Genomic DNA, 21,120 nt, shown 5'->3' on the forward strand with positions numbered 1-21,120 from the left:
CTAATCAGCTGCTTGTCTCTGTACTGTGGGAGGAAACTGGAGTGAACCCATGCAGACACAGGGAGAACATGCAGACTCCACACAGAAAGAACAGGGACTCGGACCCAGGACCTCGGTGTGAGGTGTCAGTGCCAAATGAATACGTGCCATGTGCCAAATTAAAAAAATGTAACCCTAAAAACCAGATGCTAGCGCTCCCTGGTGGACACACTATGCATCGGTGACACTGTTTCTAGATGATCTCACACCTGGTTTGTCATTTCTGTTATGGAATTTCTTGTTACTTATCAACCTAAGCATACACAGATATCATTATATCTGCCATAAGCCAATATTGACCTTGCAGATTTACTGCTCTTGCTCCTTTTTATTGGGTGTTTGACACATCTTGACCTTCTTGAAAAGTCATTTTTTTAACGTGTTACAGGCTGCCACCGTCAGAGTGTAAGAAAACCATGTTTACAGTTTAAGGGTAAATGGCAGGTCTTGGATCATATAGTGAGGCGAGTGCTCAGTGGTGAAAGAAGCACTGACATTCCTTACTTAAACCTGCAATAACTCATTTCTCTGAAGGCTTGCAGATGGCAGAAACACACTGTGAACACACACCAGCACCTTTTAAGTTGATATGGAGAACTTGGTAGCAAACAGTTGCTTATTTTCACTTATTTTCACCAGCATGTTCTAACTGTGTCTGTCTGCTATTTGATGCATCAAACAGCAGACAGCAGCTGACAAAAGCAGCCTGCTGCAATAAGAAGCTGAAAAAAGCTGCCTGCTGCAATAAGAATTTCATTAAAGCATTTCAGGAAATACAATTCCTGCGTTGATGTGTTTTGTTTGTTTTAAACCCAGTGTGCTATTTAGCCACATGGTCTGATTAGCAACATATTTTTCTTTGTTTTTCAATCAATCAATCAAAATTTATTTATATACCACTTTACAACACTCAAGGTGACTAAAGTGCTTTCCAGCTGAAAACAAACAGTAAAATTAGAAATGAAAACTGATAAAAAAAAAATAAAAGCAACAATAGAACACATATCAGGGAAATAAAAATGTGAATGTAGACATGAGCAGATATTAGATCATTAAAACAAACCATAGGCACCGAGGATTGTGTGCAGTGTATTTAATATGTGTATGGAAATACATTTTTCATGGAGCAAATGGAAAACTGCGTAAATACTGTGACTGCGTTACACCGTAGACACTACCGAACATGAACTACTCTGGCCCCGCCCATTTAGCGTAACATCCTAGCAACGACTTCCTCTATTCTCCTCTTATTGGTCGATTCTTGGATTTCCGCCATATTCAAAAAACAGTCACGAGCGTCAGGCTTTTGTAGTGGGATTTGTTGTTATTGTTCTGTTTAACCTTTCAGCATCACGTAGTTAAAACACCGCAGGTCTGAGACATTTCAAATGGGTGAAACCGGTGAAGTCCAATCTCCCGTTTCGACCTCAGAGAAACCGAAAAAGCAAGCGAGCTCCAGGAACTTGAAGCGGAAGTTTTCAGGTGACGAAGAAGAGTCTCCGCTCGAAAACAACAACAGGAGTCTCAGACGGTGAGCACATATGTCTGTTCAAAACAAACAAAACTCCCAAAAAGCACCGTAACAAAGCCAAAAGCAGCAGTAAAAACCGTTCGTGCCAAACCAGTCTTTTATATTAGTCGGGGCAACATTTACAGCTGAGGTAACGGTGGCTAGCATGCTTTAGCCTCGCGCATTGCAGCTATACGCAGTATTTTGCTTACCGTTAACAGCGTATTTTCTCTAAACGGAGGGTTTGTAACTTTCGGAATATCCAAGTGAGTGTGACTACTCATTTCGAGCATACTAACATTTACTGCAAACACACACAACTCCGTCTACATGTTTGTAAACTGTGTCAAAACGCCACAAGATGTCAGCCAAGGGCCGCTGTGGGCCACCCTCTGTTCGTTCCGTTGTATTTGCTGTCCTGTTGCTGTGCCTGCTTCTATTTGCGTGTAAGCAATTTGGATTCCATATGTAAAATCTTGAGTATTTGAAGTTAATGAACTGTAGTACTAAATTGTTTGGCTGAGGATTGCAGAGGTGTTTTTACGTCAGCCGTTGTACCAGTCCTTTGAGGGGGTCTGAGTTTGACTCTGCAGAATTATCCATATTGCTTTTTTTGTGTTGTCTCAGCAGGTTTGGCTCTGTGTTTATTATTCATTTCTGTAAAGATGCACCGCTAGATTTTTGTCATGCTCATTACAGCCGTGTGTGCTTTCAGGTCTTAACACAAATGTGTGTGCAAGTTTCATACACACAAACTACAAAGTACATAAATTATTTTATGTATATAAAAAAGCTGTATTAAAGGATGGGCTCACCTGTTTTTTAAAGTCTCACATGCCAACCCATATGTGCCCAAAGTGCTTCTATATGTTATTGACCCACCACTCTACTAGAAAACCATGTCGAATTAAATTCAGCATTTTCTACTAAACAGACTGTAACTTTAGAAGCTAACCACTTGATGTGACTCCGCTTTCATATTAGCTTTTGCTCAACTTTAGGTTGCATCCTTCCACAGAACTGTGGATTTGTTCCCCATCTCTTCTATTGGAGTTGCGCTAGTTCAGGATCACTTCACAGCCAATGCTGAGAGGAGGACTGCTCACAGTGACCACTAACTCTTTAAATGTGACAGACAGACTTGAAAAGATGTGGACCTGTTCTTTACCAGTTATCAGCCACAAAATGAAATCATCACAATACAGTCCAGTATTGTTTTTTGAAAACTGATATCGGCCAATTATCCAGTTTATTGATGCATCACTGTTTATGGAATGAACATTAAAATTCACAATTCATTATGTGTTTAAACAGTGTTTTTCCAACCCTACCTTTCTCTCTGTGTATAACTTTGGATATGAGCAGAAAATTGAGTGCTACACACACACACACACACACACACACACACGCACACACACACACACACACACACACACACACATATTGTCTCTGTATGTAACGTCTTTAATATATTGGCCATAAATGTGACCAGTTCTTAAATAGTGTCCCGGAGGTCGTATATGTCAAACAGTTTATTTGGTAAGTTGTCAGACTGCTGGCTGATATACAATAATAATAATCAGTATGTTTTGGTGCAATAAACCCTGAGCAGTTATTATTGGACTCTTTTGAAAGGCTTTCCATGTTGTGTGCCAAAGTGCCGCAGCCCTGCCCAGTGCCCAACAGGCTCTGCAGACAAACATGGAAAAACATCACCCAATATTTGACCTCCATAACAAGGTTTATGGAAAAAAACATAAGCGTTGAATGAGAGAAAATGAGGCTTGATTTCCCAAATGAGACTGGCATTAAATGTTGGCAGTGGAATTTTTCTTTTGAGTGGTCTTGTTGCCAAGCATGTGCAAAATTCAACCAACAGAAATAAACAAGCTTGGTTCAAAGCTTGTGAACTCAGCATTGTAAGTTCATTGTCCATGTAAAGCATCGTGGTTAAAAACTCACGTTGAATGGGCGGGGAGTTGAATAAATGTTCTTAGGGCGGGGTTTCATATAACACTTCATAAAACAGTAGTGTGCATATTCACCCTGTGAGGTGTTCTTATCAGCTGCTGCTTTACCTGCTAGTATTATGACAATGCTGTGTATGAGTCTTCCATGGTATCAGTAGTAAAGATACTGAAGGACGTGGGCGCAGGTGGGGCCACCGCTGTTTCAGAGTTAGCCAGCTTCAGCAAACAAGGGCAGGGCTAGCTGGGATGCTAATCCACTGACTCATGAGCCAGACTTCCCTCAACACATAAAAGCCGATACAGGAGTAGAAAGGACCTTTGTCCCCTGACTGGAGGTAGTGATGAGGCAGTGTGTGAAGTGTGTGTAGTGATGTCAATCACGTATTCATGAGATACGCAGGTGCTATCAGCTTTCATAACTGTTCACAGTATGGGAAGCACGACAATCGATAAGTCTGCATTGGATGAGTCAGTTTCTATAGAAATAGATATTTATGACCTGATCAATAGCTAAGATGTCTCCAGTAGTAGTACCTGCTCTGTAAATTGCGCAGAAAAGTGGTAATAAGTCAACCGGATATTCTTGGCCATTATTAACAGTGCTTGTTCTTTTGAAGAATTTATGTTTCAGATATTAAGTTGTTGCTCATCCGTCCAGCTTACAAAGCATAATCAGGGATTTGGTTTCTCTTTCGAAGGATACAAAAGTCCTGACGTACACACTTTAGCTGTTGAATGGACTGAACATGCTGGCTCAATGGAAAATTTCAACAGCTAGGCCAGAGTTGGACCTTTATTCTTTTACCTTACTCACAAGTGAAATAGTTCAAGTAGGTCTGAGTATCACATGATATATTCACTACGCTGAGGTGATTTCAGTTGCAAAGGACTTCATGGACAGAAGAGATCAGATAGACCCCAGCATACCTAGCACGCTGTAACACACATGTATATTTCCTCATTCAAAATCAGCCAAACAGCCGTAAACTGTTAACAGGCGATATTTTTGTTTTTGTCCAACTGTTGTATTCAAGTGTCCAGTAAGCCATCTCAGTGTGACAGTGAGCCAGTGTGAGCAATACCAGGACCTTAAGGAAGAGGAGGAAGACAAATGAGAAATACTGTTGGGCTTTTGCCACCAAGGACAAACTGTGAATAAAGGCCAATAGCTATGTTAATTGAAGCTATGGAGAACTGCTGAAAAGGCATTTGTTGCCTTTCTTTCTTTCTTTTTTCCTGTTCAGAGGAGAATAGCACAATTATAGCACTTTGTTTGAATAAATCACTTGTAACTGCCAATAGACAAAACTAATAAGTGTATGAGTACCATCTTTGTTATTAGTATATGCACCTCTGTTGTGAGTGCGCGATCAATGTGCACAGTGTTAGAGTGGTTTGTTTTGGCCGTGCAGAAAGGCCAATGGAAATAAGTATTGTAAGTTAACGGAATGTACAAGATTAATAAAAACTTACAGTTCCTGTTTACACAATCAAACAACATGTTTTTCACTGTTTACCTCAAGATGTTTGAGCCTGTCACCATGATAACGTTCTAGATTGGTAAAATCCAGCCTCACTTGTTCTAGATCATATTTATTTGTCTTAAGCCCACACTAATGCAGCCCCTGTCTGTTTTTTCACCACGGTGCTGTTTTCAGTCTGAACACCTGTAATGCTGACTGTCTTGTCAGTTAACATGGACACAAAATACAACTGAAGCCATTCTGCAACTGCAGTCTAGTGAGTGTCTTCAACAAGAGTCCTCAGCAGGGGCTGCTGAAGGAGTGGTTTACTCTTTTACTCTGTTTCTAGCACCACTCTCTAGAAGAAGAAGAAGAAGAAGAGTTGTTTAGATATAGCAGCGAGATGATGAGTCAATGAGTGGAAGAGCGGTTATTTGTAATTGCTGCAGGCTCTCATCTCCTGTGACATTCCCAGCGTGTCTCTCTCCACCAGTGTGAGAAATTGGCTACACCTTGGCTGAAGGCCTGATGATGTAACAATTGTCAGACAGTGAGTGTAGCCCAGCGTACTGTAGCTCCTGGGCCAATGCTTGTCATTTCTCATCAACATGCTGTGAACCGGTAGGACTCTCTGGAGGCTCTGCCCATCCCACAGCAGCCTCTACTTTACTGTCAGCCAGCACACACGCGCCTCTCTGCCAACCAGTCAGTATGCTCTCTGCGTCATCATGTTTCAATGACAACTCTGTAGCTATGTGATGCTTTATACAGAGTGACGCAACTGGGGTTGCTTTGGAATTTATTAAGATCCTAATTCTACTGAATTTCAGAATAGATAAGTGCTAAAGGAAAAGATGAGACTGAAGTTTTCCAAACAAACAGGGTTCCAGCAATATACGTAATCCAAACATGTAATAGGCATGTCATGCTTGCCAGTATTCGGAATCTCCCTTGAAGTAGTAAATGTCTCTGGTAGCACTCACAACAAGGGTACACTAACTGACATTAGTCTCTTACATACTGCACTATCTTGAAAGCAATGATACAATACAGATCAATGAAGCATTAGTGGTGTAATTGGCAAGCTTGTGTAAATTTCTACTTAACATGCTCTGTAGGTGTTGGACTCATCCTCTTGTCCTTGTTAGACATTGAAATGAACAATAGTGATTGGACTGGTACTTGGATCAAGATAGTAATGGTGACTACAATACTTCAACATAATGCATGTGCTTGGTACTTTCATTATTTTCATTACTATAATGAAATGAATTTACTTGCTGATTTCACGTCATGCCATTGAAATGGCCCGTCTTAAATAGTATGACATGGCTCGCAAATACAACTGAAAATGATCATTTTAATTTGATAATTTAACTGAGACTTCTGACCGTTTTTTAGACTTCTGTGACACTTCCTATCATATGCTGTGAGTTTTCTTACATAAAAACACAGGTTTGGCTAGACATGATACATCAGCCATATGAGTTTATTGCATTTCCACCACTATCAGTTTCAGTGTATACATCAGCCGATAAGCAGTAAGAAATTGCAATACAGAAATGCACTGACGAGTCGATTGTTTAGACCAGTGGTCCCCAACCTTTTCTGTACCATGGCCCAGTTTAATGTCTGACAATATTTTCACGGCCCAGTCTAAAGGTGTAGCAGATAAAAACAAAATAAAATGATAAGATCGGCATTAAAAACTGTGGTATTTTCTCTTTAATAATAATAATAACAATAATAATGAACATAAATCCACTTTTTAATCATGTCAAGAGGACCTGGCTGCAGACTGGCACTGTCAGGCACCACCTGTTTTTCAAATTATGTGAAAAAACAAAATAATGGAAATTATTTTTTCTTTCTGTGCGGCCCAGTACCAATCCATATCAGAGACCGGCTGTAGCAACCTACTTTCTTGGCGTCTAAAAGGTTAATCAAAATTTAATTCTATTAGATAACCTAATTCTCAGATAGTCGTTTTAAAGACCATATGAATTTCATTTTCTTTTTCTTTTGCATATGTAATTTGCAAAGCTTACTATGTTAATCGATACGAACCTTACCAGATGCAACGGTTAAAATGACATACCGCAGATGGGTTTGACTTTTTCCTTTTTGGGCCATTAATCGACAAGGCCTAAAAACGCTGCAATAGACTGTACATGTAAGGCCTTGCTCAAGGACACTAGGACAGGGCATGCACCTGTGGAAGACACGTCAATAGATCTTTTTTTTTTATTGAGCTTCCGCCCACAATGATTTTAGTCACAGAGTATTTCAGAAGCACAAACACACCCTGATGTCTTTGCAGCAGAGATATTTGTCATAGCCTGAAAACCCAAACCACAGAGAAGCTACAAGATTTTTCCCATGACAGCCCTGTCCACTTCTATTTTAGCTCTGTACACTCATATGTTAGTCTGTCATTTGAGGCTTGTATCTGGGGAGACTGGGGTTGCGTAACAGCTGAGTGAACGTAAGATCTTCTGCCATCAAAATTACAAATACCCACTATTAAATAGCATCACCGCCACAGGGTTGTGACAGTGTTTATCTCTTAAAGTTATGTCATAAGGTGTCAGAAGTCACAGAAACTGATGGAGTCTTTTGACTGTTTTGATCTCTCTCTGTTCAAACTACAGTTAGGGCAGCTGATCACCCTTTTAGTGGGCTGATCTGTCATCTACAAGTTAAGAGATTGACATTTTGTGGGCCAAATGGGGGTTTGAGGACACTTCAACAGGACAAACTGCCCTGTACAGGTGTCAAGTTAATCCCGTGACAGTTAAGTCTGAGCAACACCTGCAGTGACCTCTGACCCCTGACATGCTTCCAGGACACCCAGGAAGCCTCTCATTTTCCTTCTCTCTTTAGCTATTGTTGTTATTCGACAACACATGGTGTTTACCCGGAACACCTTACAGTAGCATCAGCGCATACATCTCTAACATGGGTGGTCCCGACAGGAACTCCAAACATAACGCAGTTAATTAGTCTGTGTTGGTGCTCGGTTCAACCCTCTGAGCTCCGCAGGACCCCTCTGCTCCGGCTTCGTTTAACAGACTACAGTAGTGTTAAACAGCTCTGGTTTGCGGGGATTTATGAGCAGTGTTACTCACCACTGAGCTTACCGGAGATCACTTGTTAGCCACCGCGTGGCCTGTGGTGGCTGCTTTTCTCTGTCGTCAGCTATAGTGGATATTCACAGTTAATGTCAGTTGTCCAGGTCTGTTCTGTGTGTGCTGCTGCTGTTGCTAAACTGTAAAACACCTCACTACCTTGCCAGCAGGAACAATGTCTTGTCCTCTGCAATAGTGTGTCACTATTTTTGTTTGAAAAATGACTGAAACTATTAATTAAAACTGATTAAAACTGACAAGAGTCAATTAGCTGTCTGTCAGTCCACTAATCAATGAATCATTTCAGCGCTACATGATTGATAGAGAGTAGTAAAATTGACTTTTATTGTCATACAAGTGTCATAGATTGTTATTAAAAATAATAACTCTCATGCAGCTTTTTTGGCATCTTGAATCAACATCTTAGCTCGTCTTAACAATGGTGAATACAGTGATGTTCACTGATACAGTGAAAGTGCGTAGCATCAACTAAGACTGGTTCAGTCTTAGTTTATAATGATATTATACAGAGAACAGTAGCAAATACTCACATTTGAGAAGCTAAAACCAGAGAATGTTTGACCTTTGTGCTTGAAAAATATCTATTGATCAACAAACAAATTAATTCATTATTTTACCTCAATCCCCAGCCCACTTGTTAAGTGTCGGAGCAGATAGAATGAGTGCAGCGTGTGCTGCAGCTGCCTGCAGAGCTGAGCTGTTGATGGACAGTTGGCTGTGTCACTGGGTTAAGGCCACCTGGAGCAACAGTAGTAGAGCGGCAGTATGACTGGAATGACTCAGCGTTACAAGCGGCGCTTGCCGGACACACACAGAACAAGTGTTTCTGGGCAGCTCAGCATTCTCCGGATGCTGATGCCTTTTTAGGTCCTGCCATCTAAAGCCCCGAGACATACATCTTCAATGTTACCAACTATTCTGACACCATTTATGATTGGATTGTGGAAGCTGAGCAATGCAGGGGGTTTTGATTCATCGTGCTGTCAGTTCTGCTGAGTGTGATGCACTATTGTTGCGTGATAGTTCCTTTAAACATACTTCACAATGTCTCAACATTTCATCTTTTGTTTGCATTTTCTCAGGAGTTCAATTTTGGTATTTACATTTATTACACATCGCTTTTTCTTCATGTTCTTTAAAACAAGTGGCGCATAAATTCTGCCCACCATTGTTGTCCAGTTTTTAATGAGGCTGAGGCTTCAGTTTTTATCTGCATAAACCATACCGGTAAGTCAAGTCAGTGCATAGCTATCCATTTACTGAGTTTCATAAGATGCACAGTCACTCTGCCTTGTACGGCAGTCGTGAGACACACTTCTCATTGAAAGCGTTTCATCACCGTGAAATAGTGCTTCGATAAAAATCCAATTTATTGTTGGTACAAGACAGATCTTCAGGGCTGCTTTGATGTTTTTCTTCTTGCCGGGTAACCATCTATTCACTGAGCGTGATGTGTTGTGTAACTGTCCTCAGTGTGGCCTGATGCAGCCTAACCTTGTTGCAGTACTTTAACGATCACACAGGTTGAAGATAAGTTGTTTGACATGAGAAGGATTTACAGGATGCATGGCTGGTTTTGGGCGGGGAGTTCAGATCAGACAGTCCCACTGTGGGGTCCCAAAAAAGGCAAAGCTGTCCCCTGTTAGAAAATCCCAACAAAAAGAGACATTTGGGCCATGTCCAAATCTTTGGGAGGGAGGAAGGTGTGGGGTAAAGGACTCCTTCAAATCTCACAGGGGTCTTAGGTCTAAGGACAGCTTAGCGGTTGATGAGGCCTCTTTGAGGAAGTGGACTGGGGTCATGCTGTCCTTCCCTCTCTGATTGGGAGTATCCTCATTTGTCAGTCCTGGTCTGAGTTGGAGGGCATCGCTGCAGCTACACCATGCTGAGGCTGTGGTAGGTAACGGGGGGTGGATGTTTTCTCAGGACACCACTGCTCCCTGAATCACGGCTCCCCTCTTATCACTGTATGAATGCTTTGAACTGAGATCATCAGCTTTACTCACTCTTTGGCTGGGACTTTAGGTCACAGTGGACTCTTGTGGAGTATTCTCATGGTTGACTCATGTTTGTGGTGGATTTTGAGGGATTATCTTTAGTAATGGCGTTCAGGGCCTTGCAGATGTTGGTTTTTGTAGCTGAGGACGTATTGTACCTCTGTTGTAATTGTGACCCTCCCCTCTGGTATTGTTATTCAGGTCCCTGCGAAGAGGAAGCTCCTTCACCTTCATCACCCCAGTACCACAATGGGATTTCAGTCTGGTGAGTACAGGCCTCACACTGTATTTTCAAGTTTGCAGATCACGTTAGGCCACCTGGAAGACGCAGACACACGAGCAAGTTTACATCTAATAAAAATCACCTACAGCAGAGGGGAGCGAGGTGGTCCATAGCTAAGACACAAAGCACTGAGCAGCAAGAAAATTACAAACCTGCTTTATTTACTTTATATACAATATACACTACTTGCGTGATGTATGCATTTTTAATACACATTTACCATGTGCACACTTCTCCAAGCTGGCTTTTGGCTGACTTCTCTCCTGTTGTGCAAACTGAGAGCACAGCTTCCCGTCATGACGACGTGTTTTGGCTTTAAATCTCACCTCAGAGTTTTCAACAAAGCCTCGGAAACGGTAGCACTGTTCATTGTCACAGCGATGAAAGGCAACTCCGTGCTGGCCCGCAGCCACTGTAACCCCGATAAACCGTCCAGACTGGAGGACAAATGTCTTGTTTGCTTCCACTAGTTTACGCTTTGGCCGTGTTCCTGGACATGCATTATCCTAAATGCAAAAAAACTTTAAGACACGTGAGTACACTTCTTTTTGAAGGAAATTACAATTCTTCACAATTGGCAATATTTGTGTTACTACAGACTTTTGCTTTTGTTGTACCACTGGCTCTGTCTATGTTTCTTTCATTGGGTGAAAAATGTAGAACTTAAGAAAGTACTATTTTTAACAACGGTTTTGGTTATTATACACACACATACATGGAAATTGGAAAAATTGGAAAAGTCCAATTCCTAAACTATGAAGTTAATTATCTTTAATCATTGATATGATTGGATGAAATATTAATTTAAAGAATGTGACTCCTGAAACTGAAGTGACGCGATCAGCCAGAGAGAAGATGCATCATTGTGTTGGGGGTCACACTTAGTCCACTTGTAGTTGTACAGAGGTGTTAGAGAGAGATGCCTCTTTTCCCTCATAAACAATCTAGCGCAGAGAACACAGCAGCCAAGTGATATTTTGGCCTATTATCAAGTCACTCACAGAGTTAATATTCATGATTGACAGCTGATATGAAGTGCTGCCATCGTTTCTCATTTTAACCCCGGTGGCGCTTTGAGTTGTGACGGTGAACATGTGTATGCTGGAGGCTACACAAAACAAGGAAAATAAAACTATCGCAGTGCTTCAAGTATGCAAATGTTGACAGAAGAATGCAGGAAAATTAGGTAACAATCTGGCTGAAATATGTTAAATGTATAGGTGGGGGGTTGCACTCAGGTTATAGGCATGCCTTTGTGCAAATGCATGGATTTGTTGGCAGTGTATAAGTGTGTCAAGGGTACAGTAAAAGGAAAACAATTATAAAAAAAAAAGAAAAGGAGAAATCTGGCCTGATGAATGACAGTCTACTTGTATAAGTATCTGGGGTATGGTTAGAGAGGTTTAATTTAACAATGGCTGTTGGTACCAAGATACAGCTGCAGCACTGTTTGAAACCCAGGGTCTGACTGTCTGCAACATTTCTGCTTGAATCTTGGCCTTGTTTCAGTTAGAGCTGCTTAAGACCTGGACCCGGCCTCTATACTCGACCTTCATAGCAATCTCCAGCCTCGATCCTCGTACCTTGGTTTTAGAGTGCTATCAGTGGAGTGAAATCTATAAACGCCGCATTCCAAACCAGCTTTCCCCTTGGCAGCTCCCGGCACCGAGCGTGTATCTTCATCTAATACCTCACTGAGGGACTGTGATGGCAGTTATGTGGCTCCCTCATGGCTGAACAGGGTCTGCTCATGTAGCCAGAGACCAAATGCTGGATAAAGGCAATCCAGCCTGCTCTGATTTCTTATCCCCCCCTACCAGAGGAACATAATGGCCTACAAAGCGCTGCCGTCTCTAATAGGCTGACCCGCTCGTGCTTTACAGTCAGCCTTAAATGAGACGAGCTGATTAGAAACAGAAGAGAGTGAGCAGATTAGACGGCGAGCAGAATGACGAGTGTGGAGGCATTCCAGGGTTTACAGCTGCCTGAAACACAATCCATCGTTCGTCTGAAGGAGGAGGAATAAAAGCAGGGTTAGAGAGAGAAGGCCAACAGCTCTTTATCTTGTGCCAGCCTGCTGCCTTTGATTCGCAAACATGGCACGCTTAGCTCATCCGCTGAAACCATGTGGACCTCGTTAGCTCTTTCTTCCAATTTACTCCCCCCCGCTCCTCCATTTAATCTGTCATTTATAAATCTACCAAACAGCGAGCAGCACGGGAATCCTGGAAGTGTCTTTGTCTCGTTGCCCCTCTTATCTCAACCCTGCCACTTTGAGCTTGAAGGTTTTGCCAAGACTTTGAATAAAGTTTAGCCAGGTATTTGGGCTTTGAAGTGGTTGATGGGGGGGGGGGGGGTCTTTTTACCCCTGGTTGGGGCAGGGCCAGGTATTAGTGGGAATGTGTTGGTCCCCCAGGCAAACATTGGAAGCAGGCGAGGTGAGCATTCCTCGGGCGCTTGGGCCATTCTCTCAGACTACATCAGGTACGAGGCCTCCAGGGGCTTTCTGTCACGGCGAGAATGTGAGTCAGGTTTCCAGTCCAATGCCAAGGTGGAGCAGATCAGACCAGACTGCCGTTTGGTGGAATGTGAAGGTAATTAACAGCAGCAAGAGTCAGATTCAGAGTATTCCGTCTTTTCCAGCAACAAGTTCAGGCGGCCAGAGGTGTCACCCTCAAGAGTGGCCTGTCTGATAAGCAGCATTCCAGCTTTAATCAGATGTGATTTAATATGGCTGTCAGCTGCCGAGGCTTTTCACACAAACATTAGTAATTGTTGTGGGAAGGCCGTGCCCATATCAACAGCAATTTATATTCAAACTAAGACTGACTTCTTTAACCGCTGGCTGTCTGAAGATTCCTCTGCATTCCGCAGAGAGCAGGATTTATATCACTGAACCCTTGGTAACACATAATGCATCCAAGGTGCTGCTCCCCAGTGGACGTTCATCCATTTCAATTTCAAGAGAGCCCAGTACAGCTGTATCAGCCCTCTGCAGATATGTCACACTTTGATGTTGTATTGCAGCTGTTCAGTGTCTGGGATTCATGCCCCTTGATAGTTAGTAACACGTGTTAGGTGAAATGAATTTTTTTTTTCCTGTTTTTACTAGCTCTCTGTGATGCATTACAGACTTTGAACAGCTCTACCTCATTTCAAAGGAGACACAAGATCCAAGTGCTAAATATCGGCAGTTAGCAGCCACAGAAATGCATTATGAATGGAAGTATGCTGCATAAATAAGTCCTGCAGTTCCCTCTGTCACTGTGTTTAAAGCGTCTGCAGACTGTAGAGTGGCCACTTGTTCAAAAGAACCAGTTCAAAAATTTGTTAGACTTATTTGAATGAAGCACACATAGCCCAATCTGAAATTGATATTGTTTGGTGTATTCACTGATCACTTATTTACAGTTATCAAAATAGTTAATCGTCAAATTCATTTTCTGCCGATCTGCTTATGCGGCAAAGTAATAGACCGCACACACACACACACACACACACAGAGAGAGAGAGAGAGACTGCAGTCACTCCAGACTCTGCTCCAGGTCTGGTTGCATGTGTACTCGGTCAGCAGACCAGCTCATGGTTTTACTGTCATTTACATGTGACTGAGGTGGAACAGGACAATGACGAGTGGGGGAGGAGGCATGAGGACCAACACACCCAGCCTGCCCCAACCCTCTCACAGAACATATGTCTTTCACATTCAGTTTGAACCGTTCAGGCAACACTGCTAAAGCCTTTGAATGTTGAAGTTTGATTTGTAGACATTCGTCTGTCTTGTCTGTCTGATTTTTTCCCCCTCCTCTTCTACACAGTAAATATTTTCTTCCTTTTCATCAAACTGTATAAGCTTCTTCTTGGCTAGTTTGGCTCCTATCTAATTCAGGCCTAGGTGAGAATGAAAAGTTTGTCAGGTCAAAGGATGGATTTTTCTTTGAATAGCCAACCCATGGTGTCATGGTAACATGAAACTGTGATATTGTCTGAATCTGGCAGGCGGCACAACAAGCCTCTATTAACGGGCTGGTATCTGAAGACCGAAATGCAAAACCCCTCATTTTCTGTCTGAAAGTGTTGAAACTTGTCTGAAGTATCAGCCGCTGTTCATTATCGCTGTTACTTTGTGTTTCTGTTGTCTGTGTACATCGTCGTCCTTTTGTGTAACATGCAAATGTGTCTCCAGAGTGGGTAACAAAGTAACTTGGCCAGGTCACGGCAGTTTCTATAGCCTCAGCGTGTGTTTAAAGGGCAAAGGGGGCGGGGGGGTTGTTTGTTGAGTCAGAGTATTTACGTTGATCCCGGCCCACTATTTGAACAAGTCGCTACTTGGAGGGTGTTTCTTCATCTGCGAGCTGCTGACGGAGGGATTTCCAAAGGTGGCAGGAACAGGCCGCCTCATTTTCTTCCCCTTTTCCCCGCTGCGTCTGTTTTTGCACAGAGATTACTCTAGTGTCGTTTTTATCTCGCGTAAGCTCCAAGCTAAAGGCAATATTTAACTTGGAGGGAGCATTCACACTTCACACTCACGCACACTTCAGGGACAGTGAGCTGCAGATTTCAGCTGACCTGCTGATCTGTACCCACCACCACTATCCAGGCTGTTCTTAGTCTCCCTATTCGGATGATGTTTTCATAACCCAGTCTGATTGTTATCCTTCTCGCACGTATAACTCCAGCACACACACAAATACTGTCCAACCAGCAGTGTGTGAAAGGTTAATGTTCTGCCAAGTACAAAACATAAAGCTTACCTTGTGCAAAAACAAAAGGGATACTCCACTACTGCCACAAAACACGATTCTACCCTTTTCATGCTCTTATCAATGTAAGGGAAGATATCTTGAGGAAAAAAAACCTTATTGGGTCCAAATAGGAATGAAAGAAGTTATAGGCCTACATGAGTGGCCTGCCCCATAATGTAGGTTAATTATAAAATGTAATGTGGTTCATTCTCAGAGTTACGGCATCTCAGCAGCATTCTCTGGGGAAACCTCCACTGTCAGAGATTAGTTTATCCATATCTCTCCATATATAAGGAGGTTATCATTGACACAATAATATCACACAGGAAGTCGACAGACAATTAACATTGAACCAAGCTGAAACACTAATGTGTTCGTTGGAATGGGAAGTGTCCATTTAATTTTACATGCAGGCGTTTTATGCTTTCCAAGTGGTTAATTCAAACTCTTCATATAAATATATTTTATGTGTATAAAAATGCTGCGTGCTGTTGACTGAAAAGGGTCTAATCATAGCTGTTATCACAGTGTTATCACTTCCGTTTGAGGTGTCCTTTGAAAAGCAGAATAGCCAAATGCTAAACAGCAATTGATTTAACATGTTGCTGATTCATTTTGTCGGTTCGCTCCTTAGCTAGCTTTAAAACCGAGAGCGGCATTCCTCTGCTGTGCTCAGCTGTGGCACTGAATGAAAGTTTGCTGAGTCCAAGTGAATTACACAATCTTTTGTTATTTGCAGCTCTGCTCACAGCCTCCTATTGAGATGCAACTGACTTTAACAAACCATGCTATTCATGGCTACGCTGACAACAAGTCACAGCGCCACCTGAAGTGCACGGAGAAATATTTGAAGCAGTTGAGCTGAAATTGTTGAGTTGATAGCCCTTAAATTTTTACGGGTGTGGGAAAACAAACAGGTTAGCCTGCCAGAGAGGAAATGCCCCACGCCACCACCCCACTCCAACACAAACAAACACTCCGCTCAGTCATTCATTGTCAGCCACCCCTGACCATTATGTATCCATTTTGGCCGTCCTCACCTCGCTGGTCAATCAGGTCTTGACGTCCTGTGTGTCCAGCCAGAAGCAGTCTGCCCTCCATGGTTAATGGACCGCAGTAACGGACCCCCGGGGCTCCCAGAGGCCACCAGTACTCCTCGGGGCTTTAACAACCCTCATTCTCAACAGGCCAGACTACTGTTCTCACCTGCTAACTGACTCGCCCTGCTTGACTGACTGACAGTCCACACGCAGGTGTTAAAGTGTCCTGCTGCCCAATTAACCCTTTCCTGTTCACAGTGGGACCTCCAGCAGTGTCTGTTGTAGCTTTACAATAGAGCTACAGGGGCAATGAGCATAATTGGCCTGCAGTACGAGCAGGGAATGGAGGGGCAATAAATTGCTTTATATGCTAGTTTCATACTGGCCCCCAGACAAGGATGTGTACTACAGCAGAGAAAATGTATGCAACATGTGAGTTGTTTCCATATGTTAGGCCTCTTTAGTCTTTCTTCAAACAGGCCTCTCCAAAGAAATGCGTCAGACCCCAAGAGGTTGAGATGTTTTTGCCCTGAGAATCCCAATCTGTGATGGTTTTGTATTTAAAGTCTGGGAGAGAGCCCTGCAATCTACATCACTACTATAGTGAGGGTGGAGAGACAGCTGGGAGAGTAAAATCTGAAAGAGCTTTGTGTTGTGTGTATTCCAGATTCATGCTACCTCTGTCAATGTCCATGGTTGACAGGAGTTCTCACAGTCTTCATCATAATAATCATTAATGACGTACCAACATATTCCAGTGATGCATGTTGAATATTCCAGTTAACGTGCTGTGTGTTCATCTCTCCACAGAAGCGGAAGCGCAGAGAGAAGGATGACAGCGATGCAGTCAGCCTCTGCAGCTTCGACTTTAAGGTAAAACACATCATCAGTCTCATGAATGCAGCAGAGCAGCAGAACAGAAACGCTTTGCTACGTTTTTGTTTCAGGAACACCAGCTTTTCAAAGTTTTGCATCAGTTTTTGTTATGTCATTGTCTTGTACTGCTCCAAAGGCCCGAGGTGTCTATGAACCCCAATCAAATCAAATCAAACCAACTCATAAACCATTTGTTTTATTTCACAAAATGAAGTCAAACAAAGTGTGATTGAGGCTATAAACTCAATGCAAGACATGATAACAGAATTGGGAGCCAATGCAAGCAGCTGTAGCTTTGTTTCATGTTACTCTAGTTTATTGTGTGTTAAGATCTGATGGCAACAGCAACTGAAAACTGGAGGCCGTATCTGATCTCTGGCTGTATCGGAAGTCTGTGCTTCTTCTGTTTATTCAGAGCATATCATCAAAATGGCTCAGCTTATCACTGGAACACATCTAGATAAAGCCTGTGTTTGTTTGGTGCGTTGCCTGTTGAAGTCTGCTCTTAGTTACGCCAAAGCAGGTTCTTCGATTTAGAGATCTGAGCGGCAGGACTGGCAGGGCTGGAAAATATACCTCATTTGGTGTGTGGGTGTTAAATGAGCGCACCTACGTGTATACACATAAAGATCTGTCAGTGTTGTTCCAGCGCAGGATGAGCCTGTCATAACTGAACACCCTTTAGCTTCAGGCACATTTCCCCAATCAAACACGTAGCTTATCTAAATGAAAGTTAACTCGATTCACGAAAGTGTCTCAAACTTTACTAGCTTTGTGTCGGATATTAATTTTTAATTGCTTCTTCTCCTCTTTGGGTATAAAACTCCTCTTGTGCTGAGGGTAGCACCAATGGGCCAAACAGTTTCTTATCAACCTGTGGCCCCTCTCCATCTACCCTGTCTCCATGCAGGCTGTTTTTGTCCTGCGCCCACATGAGAGGGATTAGCAGAGACGTACAGCCTGGACCTCTGTAACCAGTTGGATCAGTCGCTCTGATTTAGCCAAACAAAGCTCAAACAGTGTTGCAGAGAGTCCCGGGGGCCACTCCTTGATTCAAATCAGAGCAGCGCTCCGTGTTCTGCACTGACTTTATTTTCTTTTCTAATTGAGCCGCTTCCAGCCCAGTCTTATCCCCACACACTGTTCATATACAGAGGCAGTTGCAGTTGAAATCTCTCTTTAACCATATGGCTGCCGATGTACTGCTGCTCTTGGGCGGGAATAGAATTGTTAAATTAAAATCTGATTTGTAAGGAATGGTTCTTTTTCAGTGTCGCAGTTTTGTTTTCAGTTTAATTAGATTTGTGATGATTAGGGCCAAAGGTGATGTCTTCAAATGTTGTTTTGCCTGAGCAACAGTTCAAATACCAGAGACATTACATTTACTAGAATGTGACAAAGAAAAGCAGCAAATCCTCGTACATGAAAGGCTGGAACTAGAGAGTGTTTCGCGTTTTTGCTTAAAAAATGACAGAAGAAATGAATCAATCGAGGTAGAAGTTGTTGATTAAATTTCTGCTGCTTTACTAATAGCCTCAGAACTAGCTGTGATTTGGGGTGTGACAGTACACAAAATTCTGTACAGTTCTGTACATACTGGAGTTTCAGGGTCACAGTTCAGTGTGTTTTCGATTCGGCAGGGAAGACAAGCAAATGCAGAATTGAAAAATGAAAAAATCATTAAATGCTTTCTCACTGGCCATAATTTTTCCTGTAAAAATTCCACCACTCAGAAATCAGCATATGGGCAGTATGAAAAAAATCAATGTCAGTATAATGCCCCATATTACACAAGACTAACCTGCGTATTCTCAAACATTAAGTAACTAAAATGCAGCGTATTTATAACTAACTGACATGGGAATGTACTTTGGCTAAAACCTTACAGATAAATGTACTTTGTTGAATTGATGCAAACAGAACTGTAGATTGATTTATGTATACTTATGGGGTCATATCACCCAACTCTTCAGTGGAACTGTCAGACCCACCCTGTCTACCTGTCTACTGGCTGTCCAGCTCCCTTTGTAGTTTTGGTTGATTGAGTAGATGAATAAAGGCTTCCCTCTGCCCACCATACACCTGGTCCTGACCTCAGATCAGGCACGAGTGTGTTTTATTGTGAACAAGATTGTTGTCACAATATGAATTTCAGCATAAATGACGCATGTGTTGTTTTGAGTGCTCTGAGCTGTAACTTGATTCTGAATTCCCTGAAAATCTTCGAGCTGGAAAACGAAAGTTTTTTTCCTCTTTCCTGTCACTGAAAACACAGCATGTTAATTCTGCAAGAACACACAGACAGTTTTGGGTGAATCTATAGATACACATATTATCTGCTGGCAACAGTTCTCTAAGGTCTCCCTCTGCTGCTCCCTGTGCCATAACTACACAACATCCCTGTGTGAAGTGTCCAAATGTGTCCGCGCCAATACCACCAAACCAATTATTGACAAATTAATATTAACTTGTCATCAGTTTGCTCTGCCTACATAGCGTTGGCGGTTTTACTCAGTCTTAGTAACCTGGCTGTGTTTGGTAGTAACCAGGACTGCAGTGGGTGTGTGAACACTTGCAACACAAAACTTGAAAAAAAAAGAAAAGAAAAAGGAGAAAAAAAATGTGAGTAACCTGAGGATGTTAGTCTGGCTTGAGAACTGTGGTTTCTATTGTTTCTACAGGCTGTTGTGTGATTAGATCACTGTCTACATCTTTTGTGTCTCTTCATCTTCATTTAATTGTACTGTAGCTACAGAGGAGTTGAGGTATTTATTGTTCCTTGCTGTCTGAACAGAAACTTTCAAGACTAATAGTAGTCAAGATCTCTTAGTCACACCCAAACTGGGGGCCTGATTTTAGACACATACATACTCCTAAACCCTCAGGGGCGGTGGTTTTGAACTTTACGGGCAAACAGCAGTGCAATACATTTAGCAATCAATCGTCATCAAGTGAATAAATTAGAAAAGAAAGGTATTTTTTTTTAAGTGACATATGTGAGAGGCCATTTGTTGCAGCACAGAAAGCTGAGATGCTGCTCTTGCTGCTGACCTCCATCAGCAGAGGGCAGCAATGCCTCCACCGCCATCCTGTTGGTTTAAGTCAGTCAGCACTCAGCTGTGTTTCTTCGCCCAGAGCTGCCTGCCTAATGCCGTGCCCAGAGCTGTAATTAGCCTGTGTGCGTCCTGTACTCGCTGCTGCTGATGTGGAGGTTAAGTTGAGCTCAGCCCCTCAGGCCTCACGGCTGAGTCCATCCCTGGCACGGCATAGGTTAGACAGCGGTGAAACTTCACTGCATTACTCATGCTGCTCCGCCACTCCGAGCGCAGACTGGCATATATATGTGTGTGTGTTTTGGAGTGTAAATCAAGGCCGCGCTCCAGCTGCAGCGCGTTGTGACCAGGGGCGAATAGGCCAGGCAGGCCGAGCCACGTTGTGTTCAGTGTTTATAGCTGCTGGGCCAGACATACTGCTGATTCAGCCCGAGGTCTCCTCACACAGAGTGAGTAACAGCAGGACTGCACACGGCGTCTTCAGACAGCACGCATAGACTACACACAGACAGACAGACAGATTCATTTTTATTAGATCTTCTGTGACTCCTCAGTCTGCATAGTTTTTCACTCTGCTGTCTTATTTCGCACGCCGAATCCAAATCTTTTTTTTTTTTCGTTCAGCTTCTGAAGTCACTTGATTCATGATCCCACTTCACTTTGTTTTAGGGCCATATGGGTGATTTAGTCCAGACTCAGCGTTCTGTTGGTCTGCAGCAGATGAGCCCCCCTGATCGCTCCGTCAACAAACCCAAAGAACAAGGTGTCAACTTCAATATACCTCGATCAGCATCTGTGTTTTGTCACCCCCTCCTCCACACACACACACACACACACACACACACACACACACACACACACACACACACACACCGCAACAGCATGACGCCTGTGTCCTGTTTCACACTTCCATGTTGACCCAGGAGGATGAAGTACAGCCATGAACAGGCTTGTCCATTTGCTCAAAACGCTCGCACACATTGTGACGCCCTGCT

The 21,120-nt window shown here is 42.8% G+C and overlaps 1 protein-coding gene across 1 annotated transcript; it reads left to right on the forward strand.

Moving 5' to 3' along the window:
- The first annotated feature begins 1,346 nt into the window (after positions 1 to 1,346).
- LOC121626060 (neuroepithelial cell-transforming gene 1 protein-like) lies at positions 1,347 to 18,018 on the forward strand. Its single transcript, XM_041964418.1, has 4 exons — positions 1,347 to 1,570; positions 10,330 to 10,393; positions 17,007 to 17,069; positions 17,983 to 18,018. Exons 1-4 carry the CDS (start codon positions 1,428 to 1,430, stop codon positions 18,016 to 18,018), a joined length of 306 nt encoding a protein of 101 aa, XP_041820352.1. The 5' UTR covers positions 1,347 to 1,427.
- The last annotated feature ends 3,102 nt before the right edge of the window (positions 18,019 to 21,120 follow it).

Source organism: Chelmon rostratus, chromosome 22, assembly GCF_017976325.1.
Source record: "Chelmon rostratus isolate fCheRos1 chromosome 22, fCheRos1.pri, whole genome shotgun sequence".
Taxonomy (NCBI): Eukaryota; Metazoa; Chordata; class Actinopteri; order Chaetodontiformes; family Chaetodontidae; genus Chelmon; species Chelmon rostratus.